General features: G+C 37.4%; 1 protein-coding gene across 1 annotated transcript; it reads left to right on the top strand.

The window, feature by feature from the left end:
- The first annotated feature begins 15,708 nt into the window (after window positions 1-15,708).
- Window positions 15,709-21,638, top strand: LOC127771784 (uncharacterized). Its single transcript, XM_052297716.1, has 13 exons — window positions 15,709-15,919; window positions 16,039-16,164; window positions 17,045-17,142; window positions 17,657-17,743; window positions 17,913-18,043; window positions 18,129-18,201; window positions 18,312-18,357; window positions 18,452-18,561; window positions 18,647-18,754; window positions 19,110-19,169; window positions 19,718-19,779; window positions 20,024-20,336; window positions 21,024-21,638. Exons 1-13 carry the CDS (start codon window positions 15,724-15,726, stop codon window positions 21,243-21,245), a joined length of 1,632 nt encoding a protein of 543 aa, XP_052153676.1. The 5' UTR covers window positions 15,709-15,723; the 3' UTR covers window positions 21,246-21,638.
- The last annotated feature ends 979 nt before the right edge of the window (window positions 21,639-22,617 follow it).

Below are 22,617 nucleotides of genomic sequence, written 5' to 3'. Positions count from 1 at the left end.
TCGTCTCGCAATTTACATGCAATCTGTGTAATTAGTTATTTTTTTCGTTTATATTTAATACTTCATGCATGTGTCCAAACATTCGATGTGACAGGGTAAAAAATTTTGCCAGTATTTGTGGCATGGTAATTGTTTTCATGAGTTAGATTCCTAGTAGACAGCAGGGTGCGTGCCAGCAATAATATAGTGGCCTGTACAACACATAGCCTGGTCAATCCGCAATCGATCGATATGCAATAACACACATATGTATGGAGTATATATGGACAAGTAAACATAGGTACTACTAGCATGTAATGCATCAAAGGAGTAATTATGATCCATGCATACACAGCAAAGAACGAACGAACGAACACGATCGACGGGGACATGGGGAATTTTTTTCTTTCGATGGATTTGGTGTGCGTGCATGTCAGCACGAGAGATGATCAGTGTGGGCCAGAATGCAGCAGCAGAATATATCGATCGCGACCTGATCTCGCGTCAGTTCATCGCACCAACATTGTATACATGTGCATGCAGCTCGGCCATCGATCTGGTCGGCGTTAATGGCAGCGAGCTAGCTAGTCTGCAGGCTTTTATTCACTACAATTTGCTGGTATACATACGTAGGGCCTGCTACTCCTGATCCGAATTGTATCTTTTTTTTTTATTCAGCGGCTTGTATGTACATTGATGATGATATATATATATATATATATATATATATATATATATATATATATATATATATATATATATATATATATATATATATATATATATATATATATATTGAGTCTATTCTACACCTGGGTATAGAATAACCCCCCTCCTCCCTTCCGATCCTCCTCTTCTCTCTCGCTTTCCCCTCCCCCCCTCCCGATCCCCTCCACACCGCCTCTCCCTCCCTCCCGCGATCCCCCCTTCCCCTCCCTTCCTCCCCCTCCCGATCTCTCCCCTTCTCTCTCGCTTCCCCCTCCCGATCCTTTTTTTCTCCTTAAAACATTATCTTTTCTACGAAAATAAAAAATAAATTGCTAAATTCAAGACTTGAACCCATGACCTCATAGTTCAAAGCACATTCTTCTAACCAATTCATCTAATGATGCTATTTGTTTCAAGAATTTTGTGAGAAAGTAATATGATTATCAATTGTAATATCTTTCTCTACCATTGTAAAACAAAAAACAAAGATATGTTACTACGAAACTCATAACATGTACTATGCTCCAGTAGTAACATTATTGTAAAAGTACAGTAACACGCCACGTTACTGTAGATCAAATAGGACGTTACTGTACTTCTGGCAGTAACGTCGTGGTAAAATTATAGTAGACCAGAAATCGGAACAAAAATATATGAGTTAAAGCCTCACATGCTAACCATATACTTATTACTGCACAAAAGTAGAAGTGTTACTACATAATAGGTGCATGTTACCACTTCCAAGTAGCTATGTTACTGCACGATAATTGTAGTTTTACTATATCATTTTTATGAGATGAAGATCGAATAGGTGGGTTATAGGTAAAGTCTGTAGGTGGCTTTGAGCGAGGTCTGATTGATGTAAGAGTGTTTTCAACAATTTTATACATTTGGTAAAACTAAGTTACTGCATATATATGCCCTTGTTACTGCAAATTACATATTCTGTTACTGCATGTGAATGGTTAAAGTTTAAAATGCCAATATTTGAAAATCAATATCTCACAAGATAAGTATTATTTTTTAAAACCGTTTTCATAATGATGCTATAGTGTTACTGCATGTGGAGGGTAGAACTTCAAAATGCATCTACATACTTCCCTTCTCAAGAAACCGTTCTTCATCCCTCTTCTCAAGAAAACCGGTCTCCTCTCTCCAATATAGTGTTATTGCATGAATGTATATGACGTTACTACACTTTTGACAGTAATATTGTGGTGAATTGCATTAAATCAGGAATTGAAAGAAAAAATATATAAGTTCAAAGTCTCACATGCTAACTATATACTTGTTACTACACGAAAGTAAAAGTGTTACTGCACAGCTTATACACGTTACCACCTGACAGTTACATATTACCGCATGTTTATGTAGTAACACTATCCAATAACTGCAGTAAAATACGTTGTTACTGTAGAACATATAGAACGTTACTACACCTTAAACCGAGTTACTACACCTTAAACCGAGCCAATTCCCCTCTCTCCATATTACTGCACTTCTTTTCTTACTATACGCATTCGTGCAATAACGTTATTAAGAAATCGCACTAACACACTATATTACTGTGAAACTTATAATCGTTACTACATCATGTAGTAATCGTATGATGTGATTGCAGTAACACATAGCAGACAATAGTAATACATATGATATAGTATTACTGCTTATAGAGAGTTAAATTTTTTAAAAATAATCTTTGTAGAGTAATATCTCTCACATCATGTACTACTTTTAAAAACCGTTTGCACCATGATGTTAGAAAAAAAGTGTTTATCAAAAGTCGATCCGACATGACTATATTATGACTACATTTCAATATTGTTACTACAAGTAATACATGGTGTTACTGCACGATGAACATTACGTTACTACGTCGTTTGGAGACGAGAGCTGAGAAGAGTAGAGGTGGTGGGGAAAGTCACAGGCGGGTTTGACCAATTTGGGGGACCTTTGACCAGGTGGGAAGGGGGGTTTGCCCTCTTGGAGGGAGGGGAGGTGGGTTGGAGGGAGGGGGTATAGAATAACTATTCTATACCCGGGTGTAGAATAGTTTTTCTATATATATATATATATATATATAGGCTCCAAAATCATCCACCGTTCATCTGCTTTACAATTTGTGCTAGGCAAAACCGGGTATCAGTGAAAATTAACAGGTTCAGTGAGTTATAAAGAGATTCAAATATATATATATATATATATATATATATATATATATATATATATATATATATATATATATATATATATATATATATATATATATATATACATATATATATATATATATATATATATATATATATGGGCTCCAAGATTCAAATTGAGTATATACCCAATTTGAATGACTATGAAATTTTTTTAAAATGTTTAGATATGAACATTAACTTCTTTACTAACAAGTTTGAACTAAGTTTGAACTTTTTTTTTGTTAGATTTTGGTTCTAGGTATATAACATCCAAACATATAATTCGTTAGGTATGTAATAATGAATTGTGAAATAAAGTTGAGTTTGAGTTATTTTGCTGTTAGGTATTTGTATGAATCTAATTCATATACCTAGGTATATACTCACAATTTGAAATTTTTTAAAAATTTGAGAGAAGTTGTGTGTTCTATACCTTGTAGCCCGGGCACCATAGAGTCCCATATAGGTATTTATAGTTACAACTAATTAAAAACTCGATATACATTGAGACATTCGATGTGTCAGTAGTCTACGTTTAATACTTCTAATTAGTATTCCAATATCCGATGTGACAGGGACTAAAATTAGTCCATGTAATCCAAACACCACTAGAGTCTCATCATTCAAAACAAGAGCCATTGATCATTCTCATACTTCATCACAACCATCCAATATATATTAAATATATGCATTTTCTAGTCCTCAGTAGTTACTAAATAACTGAATATTCATTGACCTCCTCATATATAGTACAGTTATTATTGCTTAAAAAGACCATATGAGAAGTCATGTGGTGCTTTTGTGATTCAGATCAACCCATAATCCTTCTCGTATATACACATTGAAATTTTATAATACATGCCAGTATCCCATGAAAAAAGAAATATGCCATCTGGTTTGTACATCCCGTCATCTAGTACTACAAGCCATATGTGCCATCTGGTTTATACAAAAAAGAAATTATACTGTTAAATAATTTTTTTCTGAATTGAATTCTAAATTAAGTAGTACTAAAATTTTGGCCGCCTAATAACCGACTATTGCCAAAAAGGAAAAAAAATAATTTCTGCCAACAATCACTTATTGCCACTGTAAAAATAAAAATGACAGAGCTAAAAATGGCACTGAAACAGACAAGTCCTAAATTTGATTGCTATAGGTGTGCGTTGCAGCTGACATGTTTTTCCTCCACTATTTTTTGCAAACATATATATACCCAAGTGAAAGAGGTGAGGTATTATATACGGGCATATTTAGTTCCCCTGGCAAGTTTTTTCACCCTGTCACGTCGAATGTTTGGACACATGCATAAAGTATTAAATATAAAAAAAACTAATTACACAGATTGCGTGACGAATCTTTTAAGACTAATTGCTCCACAATTTGACAATGTGGTGTTACAATAAACATTTGCTAATGACGGATTAATTAGGCTTAATAAATTCATCTTGCGGTTTACAGACCGAATCTATAATTTGTTTTATTATTAGACTACGTTTAATATTTTAAATGTGTGTCTATATATCTGATCTGACACGAACAAAAATTTTCAACCCCTGATCTGAGCAAGTTTAATAGTACAGCCCACTACTAGCTTCAATTCATCTATATAGCTAATCTAATAGCCAATTCATACAATAGTTTCTTACTATACTATTAATATATGGTCCCACCTGTCATACACACATTGCGTCTTGGAGTCCATAATACAACTGGCTATAGATCTGTAGCCCGTTGCTTCTCTCTTATCTTTTATTTCATTAAATATGTTTGTAGCTGGCTAATAATCTGCTATTGTACCAGCTGTAAACACAGCCTACAAGTTATCAATCCTCAAAAGACTTAAAGCCGATCGAGGTGGGCCCGTGGGCCGGCCGATCGAATGCTCGCACGCGCCCTCAGCTATAGCCCTCGATCCAGTCTCAGGTGGTGGGCGTGGGGCCCCACGAGCAGGCTGGATGGGCCCCCTCCCATGCAGCGCAGCAGAGCCCTGTGCCTGTGCGAATGGGTGGGCCCGGGGTCGGAGGAATATTTTGCATTGGACGTGACTATATAGAGACCGCACTCTATATTGTCTTAACCAGATACTCATCTTAGACATGGTTGCATACTAGTACATCAAATGATACATGTTTTTTTTCTTCTTATAGATTTTTCTTTTAAATTATTTATCTGATTTATAATCCGATTACACTATTGTGTTCATTACAATTACATCTTTACAACAAGATCTTACATGACTATATTTTGATAAAAGAAATATATATGTTGTAAATTACTTTTATTATATATGTAAGTTACTTTTATCATATATATAAATTACTTTTCGATTTGATTAAATTACTTATTATACAATCATAATGTTGTGAGTTGTTTATTTTATTATCTTTTTTAGTCAATTCCATATTTTGTGCTGATTAAATTTAATTTTTAGATAGACTCACGTTTTTACCTCCATAATGGAACTACTTTTAATGTCATGACAAAGTTACTTCTTTTTTGTCTTAAGTTACTTCTATAATATATGTAAATTACTCTTAAGCTTTACTGAAATTACTTTTATATGTCTAAAAAGTAATTTAGTGAAATGTAAAAGTAATTTAGATATACTATAAAATTAATTTGTAATTTTTCATCAAAATATAATCATGTGAGATCTTGTTATAAAGATTTAATTCTTACGAACACACCGTGTAATCGGATGAATAGTTTAAGAGAAAAATTTATTTAAAACATAGGTGATAGGAATATATTTTCTACTTACTTGATGGGGACTAGTACTACAGTTAAGACATCTAGGTAGGGTCTCTCGTTAGCACTAAAACGAGAGGCCTTTTGATTTAGATTTTGCCTTTTGCATTCCCCTCGATCTCTTCTTCTTCCTCCTCCAAACTCCAGGAGTCTTCGTCCCCACCACGTAGCCAGATTTTAAGTTTTTACTTGCAACGTTTGACCACTTGTCTTATTCAAAAATTTTTGAAATTATTATTTATTTTATTTATGACTTACTTTATTATCTACAGTACTTTAAGCATAACTTTTCATTTTTTATATTTGAAAAAAAAATTTGAATAAGACAAGTGGTTAAACGTTGCAAACAAAAACTTAAAATCCCTTATACTGTGGGATGGAGGGAGTAGCTAAGAGGGATATGCATGCAGAGGTGCAGGCCCTGCTGCAATCTAGGGTTTTCCGCCGGCCATTCATCGTCTGCCGGCCGCCGGCCGGCGGCGCAGCGGCGTTGCAGTGGGTTGATCGATCGAGCAATAGAGCTAGCTAGCCCGGCCACACCCACCATGTGGAGAATTTAATGAATGAGATCCGATGCACGAGATCGAGGCAGCTGGGCGGAGGACCACACAACCATGGGGAATTTTGTGTTCTTCTTCTTTTTTTTTCCCCACTTTTTTTCTAATTACCACCGGCCGGTTTACATGGAGGGGAGATCTGTCGTATATGCACGCATACACTGCTACGCACGCAAGAGCACCACATACACCCACTAGCATGCATGTTATTTAAGAGTGCAAGCGGGCAGACCCGTACGTGAAACCACTTAGGCCATTCCCAACCCAAGATACTAGACATAGTTTCCACAAACTCCACATCATCAAGAAACTAGTACTAGACACTACTCTTCCAATACAAACACCACTATTCATACTTAAATTTAATATTACTTATCTCACATGATGTATTGGATGTTGTGTAGAAACTATATCTCATGCAAGACATGGTTTCCTTCTCTTTCCTCGTTTATTCACTTGCCACATCATTTTTCATTCTAGGTGGCAGCCTATTTAATGCTATGGACACCATCCTAGTCATTGGGTTGGGAATGGCCTTATAGCGCTTATTTGTATTATAAGTGTATTCGCGGCCTGCGGGTTTGCACCCTCTTGTTATTAGTATCAACACCGGCCTCTTGATTGTGGATCAAATAACGAATGGACTTATCGCCGGAGCTTAGACGTGATCTTATCCAATCAAGCAAGCAAGAGATAATCCGAGAAATGCCATTGACAAACATCAAAATCCAAGAAATATCATTGACAAGCATCAAAATTCAAGAAATGTCATTGATAAGTGTGAGTTTCAAGAAATGTCATCGTATGAACGGTTTTGTTCTAAAAATGCCATCGCCGTTAGGGTTCCGTCCATCCCGCACCGTTAAATACATTGTTTATCCAATAGCAACTAACGGCGTGGGATGGACGGAACCCTAACGGCGATGGCAATAGCACATAAAACACAACTACCACTAACACAAAAATTAAGAAAAAAAAAGTAGTATCACCTCCTCGTTTGGATTACTCTAATAAATACTACGCATGCATCCAATCGGATTAGATATTACGAGGGTGGAGCATTTAAAATATGAATTAAAGAGAAGAGAGAGATGCTAGTTAATGGTATGTAAAAGAAAAAATAAGTGTTTCTAGTATATTTTAGGATGGATGAAGTGCATCTAAAATAAGTGGTATCTTTTTAAGTAGTGTCTCATTCATTCTCAGTACAATAGTGTAAATGCATGAACTTCTCGCTCGATCCCATGCATGCAAGCATGCAAGCTAGTTGCATGCATGCACACCGGCCAGAGAACAATGGTACAATTAATCTTAATTTACAGTGCATGCATGATGAACCCTAGGATTAGTGTCGGAGCATTGCCTTCCTTTTGTTGTTAGTGGGTTATATACATAGTTAATTTAATTATAACCCATGAAAGCACCTTTTTCTGCTGGTTATGCTCCTAGTAGTACTCATCATACATTTTCAATTAATTTCTAGCTCTACAAACTCGTACGTCTATATAGTATAAATATCTAGCAGCTTTAATTTGCAAATCGAGGGGACGTGTCGTACACGTACTACGTACTGACTCCCAAGTAAAAGGTCATCATGCATGCAGAGATAATTAAATTAATTTAAGCACATCTTATTCACCAAAATACTGATTAGTTAATTAATTAAACCCTACAAAAAGTAGTGTACTCATGGACTAGAGGAGAAAAAACAATAATCATCACGAAACTACGATCGAGATACACCCATAGTACACATACTAGTACTTAATTAACGTATAGAGAGACAATCATATGATCATTTCCTAATCTTGCATATGCCAAATTACAAAAGCGCAACGGTAGGTAGCTAACTGAACTTGGGTTAGTCTCTCCCCTTTTGCATACATGCATGCACTCTACTTACTCCTCATCATGCTTAATTGAAAAGTTTTTACTTTTTACCAAAGCATCATCTTGGTCATGTACAACACCTTGGCTTTGTGAATGCATGATAGCATGAGTAGTGCTTGTGATCAGTATGAGTAGTGGAGTACTAGTAGTAAGAGCAGGTACAATAGCAGACTATAAGGACAAGTACTATAAGCCTCTACATATTGCCTCTAAATTTATCACATATGATTAGATGATGAGGGGGAGGAGAGAAGTTAGAAGAGAGAGAATGAGCCATCCCTCAGAGCAAGGATAATAGTATAGCTCACTTCTTACTATTAGCCTATCTTAAAGCCGATATATGTACTAGATTAGCTATAAGGTTGGCTATAATTTTCTTCTCCTCTCTCTATTTCTCACTTATACATTTAATGTATTTGTCTTGGAGATTGTGTTAAGCTAGCTCTTGCATGAGAGCCAACCCCCTTAATTTTTTGTTGTCTCTCTCCTCCACATAAGTTTATAGTAGGCTTATAGTTCAGTATTATACTTGCTCTCATGTAAGGGGCAACCTCTATACAATCTCCAAGAAAAATGCAAGATGATGTGAGAGTGGACTAATATTGGGATTTGTGTATTATATGTGATATGTTGTATGTGTTACCTCTTAATTAATGAGAAGATGACACATTCTAAATTAGATGTGACATCCACCTCCACTATAAAACTTGCCCTAGGCCAGCTATAAACATATTTCGAGGAGATAAAATAGGAGAGAGAAGAGCAGCAGGCTAGTACATATTTGTAGCCAGCTGCAACACGAACTCCCAGATGCATGTGTGTATGATAGGTAGGACCAGGTATTATTTGTACAACATATGTTTATAGGTAATTGTTGTATGAATTGGCTATTAAAATGACTATGAATGATCTGAAGCCTGTAGTTGGCTTATACTATTAAATTTGCTCTAATACCAAGCTTTGATCCATTGAAGTTAGTGCACATAACTTGTTCATAACAGAAACAAAAAGGGCCACTCATGCCCCCCCTCTATTTGGGCCTTAGATAAGGGACAGGACGAATATACTCTCTATTTGTAAAAAGGGGTTCCAAAGCAAGGGCTTACACAAAAAGCCCTGATTAATTATGCAAAGGACATGATGATGATGGTGTGTGTGCTAGTGATGGTTTGAGACAGAAGCATACTACTACTACTACTACTAATACTATTCTCATCCATGCATGCATGCACAGCATGCAGCAGGAGAGAAAAAAAAGGGCCATGCAGGGAATATTTGGGGGCCAGTGGCATTCATGCATGTATGTCCCTAGCTGCTGCCTGCAATTGCATTGCATATATATGGTCCAAATCTCATCCATTTCTCATTCATGATTTTATTTGAGGAGTTCAAGATTTTAAGTAGTAGCCGATGAGAATATAAAAAAAGTTAGGTTTTTCATTTATATGCTTCTAGGTTATTTGGTGGATTACATAATTATAGATTTTTAGAAATATTTAGGAGAGATATAGATTTCTGAAAGAAGTTGTAGCCAAAGGCCCTAAATTATTAACAACATTCTGCCGTCAGCAGTAGATGTATATTTATTTTGGTAGGTGACAAATATGGCACAGGTACAAGTGCTGACACTCCACTGGGGGCACGGTGAGATGGCAAAAAGTTTAATACTATACTGCTAGACATTATATACTCTGTGTTTGTGTGTGCATGCAGATGCAGTAGTGTGATGCTTTTCATGGGAATGTGTGGGCTTTTGTGTGCATAGTGAAGGCCATGAGTATGGACACAATAGAGCTTTCTATGCGTTTGTTTGTTAATTAATTGATCATTCGTCCTTTGGCTTCTGTTCTATAACATTGTTACACGCATATGAAGGTACTGTATGTCGTCATCACAGTGATTGGTGTCTCTAGCTAGGTAAAGTTATGTATCTCGCATTTGTGACTACAAACTGAATCACTCCATTATTAACTACCCGGCCGGTAATGTACTGTGTACATGGCCCAATAAATTTGAAGTCTTCGTGTGTTAAAGCTAATTATCCATTTCTTGAATATTTTTAGCTTAATTTTAATGCCCAAAATACATATACATTTTGAGTATTTATTGTTCTATCCTTGATGATGAACTTTATGCTAGTAGAAATTAATTTAATAGTTCTTGTAAGATCCTCTTCATTCCGGTTTGCCCTATAGAGTATTTTATTAAAATGTTGTGTAAGAACAAAGAAAAGTAAAGGTCGGTTCATCTGATTGGTTGTATAATCATCCCGACTAAAAAAACAAACCTAGGATAGGAGGAGACATATTCTTGTACAATAAATCTACACAGTAACCTGTCCAGATTCGTTATATATATAATAGGTTATGCTATTGTCCCCTCCTATCCTAGATTTTTTTTCACGGAGAAAATTGGCGGATCTAGGAAACTTTTAGAGTCCGAAAAAAATAAAAGCAGTATATAGCTAACTAGTAGCAGCATCGTCATCAAACATGACATGACATACTTAATAATATTATATTATTTAATTTAGTCAGAAAAGGCAACAGGAAATAAGAAAAGCCACCAGCTTGGACACAACAAAAAACTAACAATCTGTAATGCCCTCTGAGGTGGATGCATGCCTGCATATGCTTTCTACATGCATGGAATATAATATAATTAGAAAATGAGAATGAAATATTTTGATATCATTATAGCGTGCGAAGCGCACGAAGAATTATACATGAAACCCTAGCTAGCTATAGTACAACTAGCTAGTTAGAACGATGTGCCACAGTACACTGATTGGCATGCATATTTTGTTAAAGCATCGATCCATGCAAAAATATTCTAAGAGAGAGAACCAGTGGCGGAGCTAGAATTTTATACCTATGGGGTAAATTACTAGTGGTTAATATTTAAGTAGGGTCATTTCTTTAATTTTTTTGGATTTATACATGAAAGTCGAGGTTTATAGGGTGTTTTTCAAAAAATTGTGGGGTCAGCCGCCCCCACAGAAATGGTCTAAATCCGCCACTGGAGAGAACAAATACAAACGAGATCGATGACAATGAACTAAAATAATTTTCTTTCAATATTTTTTTTGCGGGGAATTTTCTTTCAATCTTGCCATGCCTTGATTTAGTTTGTCGAAGCATATATACTCTCTACGTTTCATATTATAAGTTGTTTTATTTTTTTCTTAGTCAAAGTTCTTTAGGTTAACCAAGTTTATAGAAAAAATAGTAACATTTACACCACCAAATTAATTTAATTAATTTAATATTAAATATATTTTGATAATATGTTTGTTTTGTATTGAAAATGTTAGTATGTTTTTTTTAAACTTATCAAATCTAAAGAAATTTGACTAAGAAAAATATCAGACGACATATAATATGAAACGAAAGAATTACATGATAGTTGCATATAAATATACATATATGCATGCATGGATTCAGCATACAAGCTACAGTGTCTGATGAAATGTGTGTGTGTGTGTGTGAGAGAGAGAGAGAGAGAGAGAGAGCAGTACACAGATTTACAAAACGATCGAGTTGCCACTTGCCATGGCACCGAAATTAAGTTAGATAGCGAATGGGGATCGATCGATCGAGCAGCAAGCTATATAGCCTAGCATATGCATGCATGAATCGAAAAAGACAGACAGATAGACAGACAGTGAACCCCACTACAACATACACATATACCCTCATCACCGGCTATCATTGATCATCACTACATGCATGGAAAGAGATCGAGTAACTTAGCTAGCCAGCACAAACTAAAGTGCTCACATAGATGCATGCGTGCCCTTGGGTATATATGTCTCGTTTTCGCAAGAGACGATGCATCTCTTTCTCCCGTGGGGTCTGTTTGGGGAGCTTTAGATTCTAGGCTAAAAGAGCTGTTTGGTGAGAAATCTAGGAAAACAAGCTTCTGACTTATAATTTATTTTCGTTGATTCCATAACTACGGCTTCTCAGAATCTGAATAAGAAACCGAACTATTTCAGGGAGTTTTTAATTATGTGAGAATCTACTCAAAGCTCCCAAACAAACCTGTAGTCTCGTATCTCTCCCACATTTTGCATGGCTATGATATTGCTTGCTCGAGCAAAAGTGGGCATCGACATCGAGATCCATGCGTTGTTCTTGCATGCATGTGGCCCATGTATGCATGGCATGCTTAAATATATGTACTATGTGTCGAATGTGTGTACCTTTGCATCCGTGGTTTTTTTTTTTCATAAGTTTTGATTTTTCTCCTCTTAATTGTTTAGGAGATTTGTGCAATTATACTGAAGATAATGTGGGGCAGTAAGGACGACGTGGTACAGTACATGAGGACCCATATATATGTAGCTAGTATGTAAATGTCGCCAAGGTGATGATGGTCACTAGAGTTCCACGCATGATATATATGGCTCAGATGATCACTATTCACTACTCCCTTCGTTTCATAATATAATTTTGTAAACTTGTAGCAAACTTGCAGCCTAGCTGCTAGCTCCACAAATTAGCCGTGAAATAAATATTGAAAACACAGATTAAGCAGTAAGATTAATATTATCATTATTTCATTCGCTACACCCGTGGAGCTAAGCTATACTACTACACAGAGAAATTATAAGATGTAAATAAGCTGCAAATTGAAACACAGCTAGCTAGTTACCACGTAGCTGCTTTCGAAGCCCAAGGTGAAGTATACGTACCGGAGGCCCATACACCAGTTGTGGAAAGGCGACGTGCCTGGCCCTGGCCCATATGCTACATCGTGTGATCTATTTGTAATGGAATAAGTTCACTTTAGGTCTCTCTTCTTGACGTCGAGTTTGAAACACGTCCCAAAACTGCAATACCAGATATAACGCGTCTCTCAACACCTAAGAATAAGTTAACTTCTATTTGTAATAATGGAATAAGTTAATTGGTTTTGCAACATAACAACAAGCACAATGTGGTATAAAAGCATGTAGTAAGCAATAAAATAGTTTTACTACCAAGAACAAGCATCGTGGAAGGTGGCAATAACAACTATCAGATAGTATGACTACTACCAACAATAAGCAGCTTATAACTATATTATTATCCCTTCTTCCTATATAGTTGGTACTCTGCTATAAAGCAGCCATCTGGTGCAGCCACGTCATCTGTATATCTTAACCGTTGGATCGCTGGTCTTGCTCTGATCTGAGCTGTCTGATAGCATACGCCATCTCCTGAGTGGTCAGTTTCGCGGATTGTGTTTATCAACCTAGCCCAAGTTAGGTGGATGTATCGACGGCCCATCCAATAATCCTCACGGTCGCACGGCCCCCTTGCGTCCAGAACCACGCCGCCGATTAGTGACGTTTGTCTTTCTTCAGTAGAAACCAACAGGTGTAATTAAAGCGAATCCGTCTCCACACTCCAGACCTTTTGCAGTCTTGCTATCTCCCCGTCTTCCTGCACAATGAAACCATTGTTTGGCATACGTTTCTGCTACCGCCGACGGACTCCTCACCTTCAATGAATGATATATATATAGTGATATGAGTAACTGACGGAGGCTTCATGGCTTTATATAATCACCATCATTACCTCCCATCCCAACCCTGCAACCCATGCGTGGATCCTATATTAACACCATATAAGATTACACTTGCTTGCAGCTTGGACCAGGGTATAGCAATCCTTCTTTGATACGTAGAATATCTAGATACCATGCTCAGACAGGGAGATCAGGTGAAGAGGATATCAGAAATGGGTGAAACCAGCGTCCAATTCGTCGGATAAGATGGTGCATAACGTGGGCTAGCGCAGTCATCAATCCATATGCCGGCAGGGGCTGCATTGTGGAGCCGAACGGCGTCAACTTCATCAATCTCCAACTTCAATAGAACATCCGGCTCCTTGAATTAAACTGCTCCTGCCCAAGCTGGACTTTGTCCTCTGCCCAGACGATGACCCTTGGGGCATCAAATTAAACTCCCGCAATCATTATGATTGTAGATATATAATTGAGTAGACAAGCATGCTTGCATTAATTCCTGCAACAAATATTCATGCACTTAATCTTTCGAAAGCAGAGACGGTCTACACTATCCATGTCCATGGTGGCCGCTGATTCCCATTTCCCTTGCAAACATGGTACTCGAGGGATGACTCACACAGCTGGGATGGCTGCTGGCAGCTCAACATGCTTAACCTGGTCCAAATTGCAACACAATGCAAAGATATATGGCCTCAAGTGAAAAGATTAACATTCACCTGGTCCATAGTGCAACTATGGTAAGAATAACTTGTCCATAGTGCAATTCACTCTTTTTTTTATTTATGTATTTTAGAATCCACTATCTTCTTTGATTTGTGCATATTTTTTCCTTACTGCATCCAAGTCTTGCTCTTAGACATCTAAGAACAAGTTCTACATAATTGAATATTTTGACTCCAATAGGACTTAAATGTTTGAAACTGTTTATATTATTTTTAAAGTATCAAAATATTTCAGCCGTTGTCTTTTGATATCGATATCTATTGCTACCTGCAACCTGTTTTTTGCTACTTACCACAGCTGCATATATACCGCAGCTTGCATGTAGTGTCAATATGGACCGTAAAGGACAATCATATGCGTTATCTGAATATAGATGTAATGCATCCCCGTAAACTAATATTATGATTTTTAGAAGGCACTTAGTTTCCCATTTCGTTATTATTTGAGTCTCGAAAAATCTATGCATAAGTCATCTATCAAGCCCGCAACGCGGCGGGGTATCTACTAGTTTGTACAATGAACGGTGTAGGGGAGGTTAGAAATTGGTCTTTTTTTTTCTCTTGTGGGCCCTACCTTATATTCACCTTTTGCATTAGCATATGTATTAGCTACCACTCACTTATTTTTGGGACCATCTTATTGTCAACCTTGTTAATAAACATTGTTGTTTGCCTTAAAGGATGTGTTATACCCGGTTTTAGGGTTGGCGGATACAATTCAAACTCAACCGTTAGTTGAGGGATGTAAGTGAACTTCTTTCCACTTGTAATTATTTTTGGCCTCATTTTTTCACTTATGTTTATGCTTACCAGCCAAAATTTGAATTTTTAACCATAAATTTGGAGTTGATTTTATGGGTTTTTTCATCGAAATTTATTTTTTAGCCTTTACTTTTAGATCGCTAAAAACACGTATATAAAAGTTATATTCACAAATTATTCTTCGTTTGCGAATAAGCCGTTAGTGAAACGATGGGACCTTTGTATATCAAATATAATCTCAGGTTTCCCTCAGTTTATTTACGAAGAGATACGTACGTGATGATAGTGAAGTGGAGTAGAGTCTGGTAGAGATGGATCGATTCAATTCAAGTACTCGTAGTGCTATATCGCGATTTCCATTTTCCATTAACCTTTTTTGTGAGGGATCCGGTACGTTGGTAATCCTGGCCTGCTAGAGCGTTGTGGGCTTTACTTAGCCCATAGAGCCCATGTCTCGATCTCTCCGGCCCACCATCTGGGAATGCACCTACTGGGCCGACCCAAACCGGCCATTACCTGGGGCCTGGTAAGTGGGCCCCACCGGTCAGTGGCAGTAGAGGAGAGTCGCAGATTACCTTCTCGCCGCCTCATCCATCCTCCTCCTCCTCCTCTCCTCTCGCCGCCGCCGCCGCCGCCGCCGCCGGGATGGCGCTGCGCACGCCGGAGCTGCGGTTCGCCGCCGCGGCGGGGCTCGGGGCGCTCTCGCGCCCATCCCGCGTCGCGCCGTCCCCGCTCGCCGCGCTGGCGGCGCCGCGCCGGCGCAGGCGCCGCTCCCCGTCGCCCTCCCCCGCGCCCTCCGACTCCGACTCCAACCCCGCCTCCTCCGCCCCCGCGAACGCCGGTAAGGGTTCTTCTCCTCCCTCCTCCGCGTCTGGTGCCCCGTTCGAACTGTGCGGCTCTGCTAGTGCCCGCGTCGTCGGTTATCTTACTTGCCGGATGTGGGGGTGGCTTCGGGCGCAGGTGGGGCGGCGGCGGCGGCGGCGGAGGCGCCGGAGTGGAAGAAGGTGAGCGCGAAGCGGTTCGGGATCAAGGACTCCATGATCCCCGACGAGGCCTGGAACGTCCTCCACCGCCTCCGCAGCAGAGGTGCGTGTGCGTCCATGTCTCTTCCTCTTTTACCGTACACAAGACTCAAGTGTTAGTTAATCTGAGTTACAGACATGCTCGATTTCTTGTATGGGTTCTGATGATGCCCCGTGGTTGCGAACATGCAATCGTTTGGTGGAATCAAGCACCAAGTAGTGGAAATGATCACTCTGTGTCCCTCGTGTATCATGTATTATTCCCACGGTTTATGTGGTGGGGAACATAAACCAACATCCTGAAAATTTCTCCGGTAGGAACAGGAACATATCGCTTCCCGTCTCTGGAGAAACAAAAAAAAAGTTACACATGACATTTCATTCGACTGACATCTGTAAATCTGTTGATCAGGATTTAGTGTAAAACTGTCATTTTTATGAATATTCCTTATGGCCATTGTTTAAAAAATATTTATTTTGACATATTTGTTTTATTGTTATATTTATTGTGGTAATTTGTAGTCTATTGCAATGCTTAGATTTAGTGCTAGCCTGTTCTTAATAAGAACAGGTGAAATGCTGAATTATTATCTGAACTGAATTTACTCTGCTTTATCATCAGATACCTTGCTTGCTCATCTTGTTGTAGATTTCACTAAATATGTCTGAGAAATTGCCTGTTTATGGCAAATATTATTGCATTTTACTGTATTCGATTTAAACTACCATGTTTTGTCTTTCCTTTTTCTGAACTAGGTGCAATCTTATATTAATTGAGTATGCTATTTGATTGAACTGTTTTTTTTTTTGTAAAAATAAATACTCTAAGGCCACAGTGATAATATAAGATTTTGTGTTACAGCTGGGCTACCGCTCTTTTTTTTTTTAAAAAAAAGGTACTTGCTGTAATATAATATTTGATGGTTTCTTTCTTCATTTTGCAGGATATGATGTCTACCTGGTTGGTGGTTGTGTTCGAGATCTCATAATGAAGAAAACCCCAAAAGATTTTGACATAATAACCACAGCTGATCTTAGGCAGGTTATAATTCAAATTACCAAGCTTCTTATCCTGATGAAGTGATGTTCTTATTTTTGTTAGAAGGAGGAAGTGTTGTTCTTACATTAATTTTTCTAGCTGAGGTTTGTGGCATGCATTTTCCTAGAGCTGGTTTTTTTTACTGAAATTGGTTCATAGGAAGTTTACCACAGTAGTTTGCTTTTGCTTTTGCAAATATCAACGTCAACAAAGATAAGTAAATAAGTAACTTGCTTACCGTGCATTTGTCACCTCCCTTTTTCGCAACGGCAAGATTAGATTGTTCAGTGTTGACAATGATATATTCCGTGCACTAGAAAATGTAATATCCAATGTTCTGAAATATAGGAATATTTCAAGCATTCACGTAAAAAGCCTGCAAAATACTTTATATGTTAATTTTTCACTTTTGTTTGTGAAAAGTAAAGTGTGATTGTTAAATGTTGATACCAGGATTACATCGGTTAATTTATAATACTTTATAGAGATTAAAAATATTACTTTCCAACTCCTGCAGGTGAAAGACACTTTCTCAGGATCAGCTGTTATAGTAGGAAGGCGGTTCCCAATATGTCATGTATATGAGAACAATTCAATTGTTGAGGTTAGGACATAATCATTCTTACTATCTGTCAATTCTGGTATCCTTGACATATATCTTAATTTTGGGTGCTCATTGCAAACTGCGCACTTTGATTCTGACAAATTAGATTTTCTTTCACAACCTAAGATTTAGAGCGACCTGGATATTTCTGGTGTCTTCTTGTTGGCAGGTATCAAGTTTTAACACTTGTGCACGAGGGTCAACTAGCAATCAAATTTACATGTCCAAGAGCCCCCATTGTAGCAAAAATGATTATATCCGATGGAAAAATTGCCAAGGGAGGGACTTCACTATAAATGGGTTAGTGTATCTATCCTTTTTAATGATATCTGCTGGCCATATTGCAGGGTCTAGTGTATATTTTTCTCAAGATAAATGTTTGCAGGTTAATGTTCAATCCATATGCAGAAAAGATCTACGACTACTTCGGAGGAATCGAGGATATTAAGAAAGCTAAGGTAAGCTGTACCTATTTACTTTATATGTTTATTGGTTCAATTTCCAATCATCCTATTTCCGTGTTCATGAATCAACTCATCCTGTAATCTTCTTTATGCCCTTTCACTAGGTTCGTACCGTGATTCCAGCTGGCACATCATTCCAGGAGGACTGTGGTCAGTATCTGAAATTCAACTATGCTTTTTCTAGATTTTTCTGCCTTGTTTTTCATGTGAACTTTTGGTATTAATGCTATCATGTAATTAACAGCTCGTATTCTACGTGCAATCAGAATTGCAGCTCGTTTAGGGTTCAACTTTCCAAAAGAAACTGCTTATTATGTGCGAACTCTTGCCTGCTCTGTGGCAAGACTTGATAAGGTCAAGGCTTGACATGCACACTGTCTTTTTTTTAGAATGTTTTGGATCTTTTTCTTGTTTGCCTCTAAATGTCTATCTGCTACAGGGAAGAATACTCATGGAGATCAACTATATGCTTGCTTATGGTTCAGCTGAAGCTTCTTTAAGGTTGCTTTGGAGATTCGGTCTTCTTGAACACCTGCTGCCTTTTCAGGTATAACCATACTCTCCCCTGAGCATATATATACTCCATCCATCCACTTATGTAGGGAATATTTTGATTGGGAGAACTCTTCAGAATTAGACTTTTGACATTGGTTGCTTATGCAATATACTGTTAAAGCTATAAAATCAATGCCATAAGAAAGTAATTTGAAATACGATTATATTGGTAATTTGTTATAACTTTTGATGCATATAATTTTATTAATTGCATTTGCTGGTAAAAATCTACAAGTCTTGCATGCGCTATTAGTGGATGCATGGAGTATCTAGATTCTAAAAGTTAAGTTTTCATATGGCTGTTAGGTTTTCTGCTTTTGGTTGAATGATTTGAATGTACTGTACAGGCAGCATATTTTTCTTCAACTCGTTTTAAGAGGAAGGATAAAGGAACTAACATGCTACTGGTAAGTTTGATTTTGAGCTATTTAGTTAATTGAAGCTGGAAAAAGATCATTCACCTCGGACCGTGATTATGAACCATTGTTATCCTCGAAATTGTTGCTTCTTGATGATGTACAAGAGATTGATTCAAGTGGACCTTCTGCGACAAGTTAATATTGCCGTGTTGCAACTTTGTATGCTGCAGGCTTTCAAAATAAATGGCAGCCCTTGTTTCTTGTGCTCTGCTTGTTTTATTTGTGTTTGCTTTCCATAACAGAATTTTGTTCATGTGCACTTTAATTTTGTGATGGAGGTCATTATGAATTACTTTCAAATTCTTGATCATGGAAAATTTTATCAATTCAAATTCAACTTTTTCACTAGCTGTATGTAAACTGTAAAGCTTAGCTGGTTTAAGTTTTTTATTGTTAAATCTGGATTAATCAGAAGTAAGGTGTTTATTTTCTTTTGAAATCATCAATTTCATGTTTTGGTGGTATGCTGCTAATTGAGATATGCACAATGTATTTCAATGTAGCTTTAGTTGCTAATTTGTTTGTTGTGTATGCAGGTCTTATTTTCTAAATTGGATAATTTTCTTGCTCCTAACAGGCCATGCCATAATAGTTTGTGGTGAGATATGCATTATTCAACTTGCTATTTATAACCGAGGCCAAAATTTATACATTGATTGCTTTATTTCTAGCTGTTTGGATTGTTTAAACTGACAAAGATGGAATTTATGAAGCTAGTATGAATGCTACTCAAGAACTAAATGTTTCAAACTTCTTTTCAAAAAGCACATGTTTTTATTTGAGATTACTTGGATTCACTATTATTCTGCAAAATGGCATTTTATTCTCCTTCCATTTTACAGGATAAGTATTTTAGCACTTCATGAAGCATTAGTACGCCAACCGCGTGATCCTTTAGTGGTAGCTACTTTTGCCCTAGCTCTATACCTTGGAGGTGATATGTCATTGGCACTAGATATTGGAAAATCAATCAACCGTCAACATAATACCGGATTTTCAGAGCTATTAGAACCCCAAGTCTGGGATGATAAGCATTTGGTAGGCGAGGTGCAAAGCCTAGCTGTCTCAATGCGGCGGGCACTAACTGAAATGACTGATGAATATTTTGTTGCAAATGCTATGGCAAAAATTCCTCAGGCACCATCCTCAGATCTTGTAAGCACAACATACTTCTACCTTCCATTTTTAGTTTGGACTCTCTTTTTTTCATTTATTGGAAGTCATGAGATCTGTCTATTAGTATCAAGTTACTCCGTTTAGCTATTTAGAAATATATAATATGGAAGCTCAGTCATACTTCTATAATTTGATGATGAACTTCTATCATGGGGAAATTAATATGCTGCATATGTTCGTGCATTTGAGAAACCAAAGGAAAAAAAAAACATTGGTGTAGCATATGTTATAACATGTGAATGAAAAAAATTATTGATCATGTGAACTGTTAAGACAACTTTGTACACATCTGTTGTAATTGAAGTTCACTTGTTTATATATTTGCGTAAATGTATACAAATGCATGTGTTCCAACTTGTCCTACATCTATGAAAATTTTCAGGTGTATGAACTCAAATATGTTCATATTTACCGAGATGCATAAGATCCACTACTGTTTTTATTTTGTTAGCCAGGCAACAATAATGTTGTTAAATTGTGACAAAAAAAAGTTCATCATTTCCTCATAAGAAATTACTGGTCCACCTTGATAGAACTTATTTTAGACAATAATATCAGTACGAGGGCTTTGAATGTCTATTTAGAACATTTCATATTTACAGTCACTGCAACAGTTTACATCATTTCCCTGTTTATTTCTGTTAAAAATAGCTCTCTTCCTTGTAGGTATTCATCCCACTACAAGCCTACCTAAAGGTTCTCAAATTAATTGAATGTGTTCAACATGGGAAAAAGGAGCATGGCTATGAACCGAAGAGAGATGGAAATATTGATTATCATGATCTATCTTATGGTACACCTGCAGAAGTAAGAAATGTCTTTACACTGGTCGTCTTCGACACATTATACCCCTCAAATACGGAGAATCAGCAGGATGTCAGCTCTTGAAGATAAAACTCTTGGCGTGATCATGAATAATTCAGGGGTTTGCAGTGGATATGCTGCAGCCTACAGGCTGCAGCTTAGACCAAACATCACAGGGATGGCCTACTGAAGTAGCTTCCACATCTTGAATGGCTTGAGCTCCTTTATGAAATCACGGCAGAACATCAGGTCAAATTGCTGGATATGTTGCTCAGGGTATTATCTCATCTAGCATGATGGCTATGTCATCGGCCCAAGTGTACGGCATCAGTCCAGCTTGACAGAGCTTCAGGTTTTTTTTTGTGGCATACTTTCTTCTAAGGCTCTTTTTGGTTCCCTAGAATTTAAAAAATGTGTTCCATTAACATTTCTACAAGCATTATAATCAATAGCAATTGCATTGTGAATTAAGGAAGACGAGCCTTATTTTCAAACTTTTCAAAATGCTACTAAATTATGAAAGTTCTTCAAACGCTTTTCAGCATTGGTTACCACCAATCGATGCCCTTGCATTCGATGACACTTTCTTCAAATATGCAACCAATTGGTGCTCATTAAAGTTGCCCAAAATCATTGTCACAACTACAACATTTACTGATATAGTAAAATCATTCTTAGAACACAGCATATCTGCATTGCCCCTTTTTTTCTTGTGGACTCTTGTTTCTCTGGAACGGTATTGCATGTGCAGTCTCCACTTATTTCAAGTTAATTTATCAATTTTTAACTTCTTTCACCAAACAAACCAATGATGCTTGTACACTCTACCTTCCACTTTGATGGTTGCAATGGTTGCTGTTTATGGAAAACGAAAAGAACCGTGGAAACGTCTACGGCTCTGCAGATTGGTGAAGAACAAATCAAGTGCAATTGTGCAATATGGAAGGTTCACTACTCTAGTTCCTTGTCAATGCCTTTATGGTAACACCAATTCCATCATGCTTAATGTATGCTTAATAATCTATATGGTTAAAGTTCATAACCATGCCTATTAATTTACAGGTGGTGAGCTGCATTCCAGACTCACCTTTTTTTTTTCCCCATTTCAGTTCTCTCTTTTGCTCCCTTTTGACCCCTTTTTTTCTACTTTTGCAAGGCAGCTTGCCTCAAACCAAGACTCGTCCAACAAAACCAACCCAAGCAACCTGGATTAATTAGTGGATTTTTACCACGTTTTCAAATTTGATCGTGAGGCTGACTGCTCACGCGATAGTGATTAGTGAGCAAAAGGACGAGAAAAATTGCCCAACTTCTCCTAGCTGTGTTTTTGGTCGACTTGAAGATTTGTCCACAAGCTCTTTTTTTTCTTTTGGATGTTCTCTGCTCCAATCATTTCACAATTTGACTGCATCAGCCACAGCAACAACCACACACACCCAAAAAAAGAAAAACGTGT

The sequence above is a fragment of the Oryza glaberrima genome, chromosome 4 (genome assembly GCF_000147395.1).
Source record: "Oryza glaberrima chromosome 4, OglaRS2, whole genome shotgun sequence".
In the NCBI taxonomy this organism is placed as follows: Eukaryota; Viridiplantae; Streptophyta; class Magnoliopsida; order Poales; family Poaceae; genus Oryza; species Oryza glaberrima.
Note: the sequence above shows the minus strand (reverse complement) of the source record. Positions and strands in the feature narration are given on the sequence as shown.

What these genes read in the sequence shown, in the direction of transcription:
- LOC127771784 (XM_052297716.1), top strand. Translation starts at nt 15,724, where the DNA reads ATGGCGCTGCGCACGCCGGAGCTGCGGTTCGCCGCCGCGGCGGGGCTC. An exon ending in CTCCGCCCCCGCGAACGCCG is followed by an intron (nt 15,920 to 16,038) that starts GTAAGGGTTCTT and finishes CTTCGGGCGCAG; the next exon opens with GTGGGGCGGCGGCGGCGGCG. An exon ending in AAGGAACTAACATGCTACTG is followed by an intron (nt 19,170 to 19,717) that starts GTAAGTTTGATT and finishes TTGTGTATGCAG; the next exon opens with GTCTTATTTTCTAAATTGGA.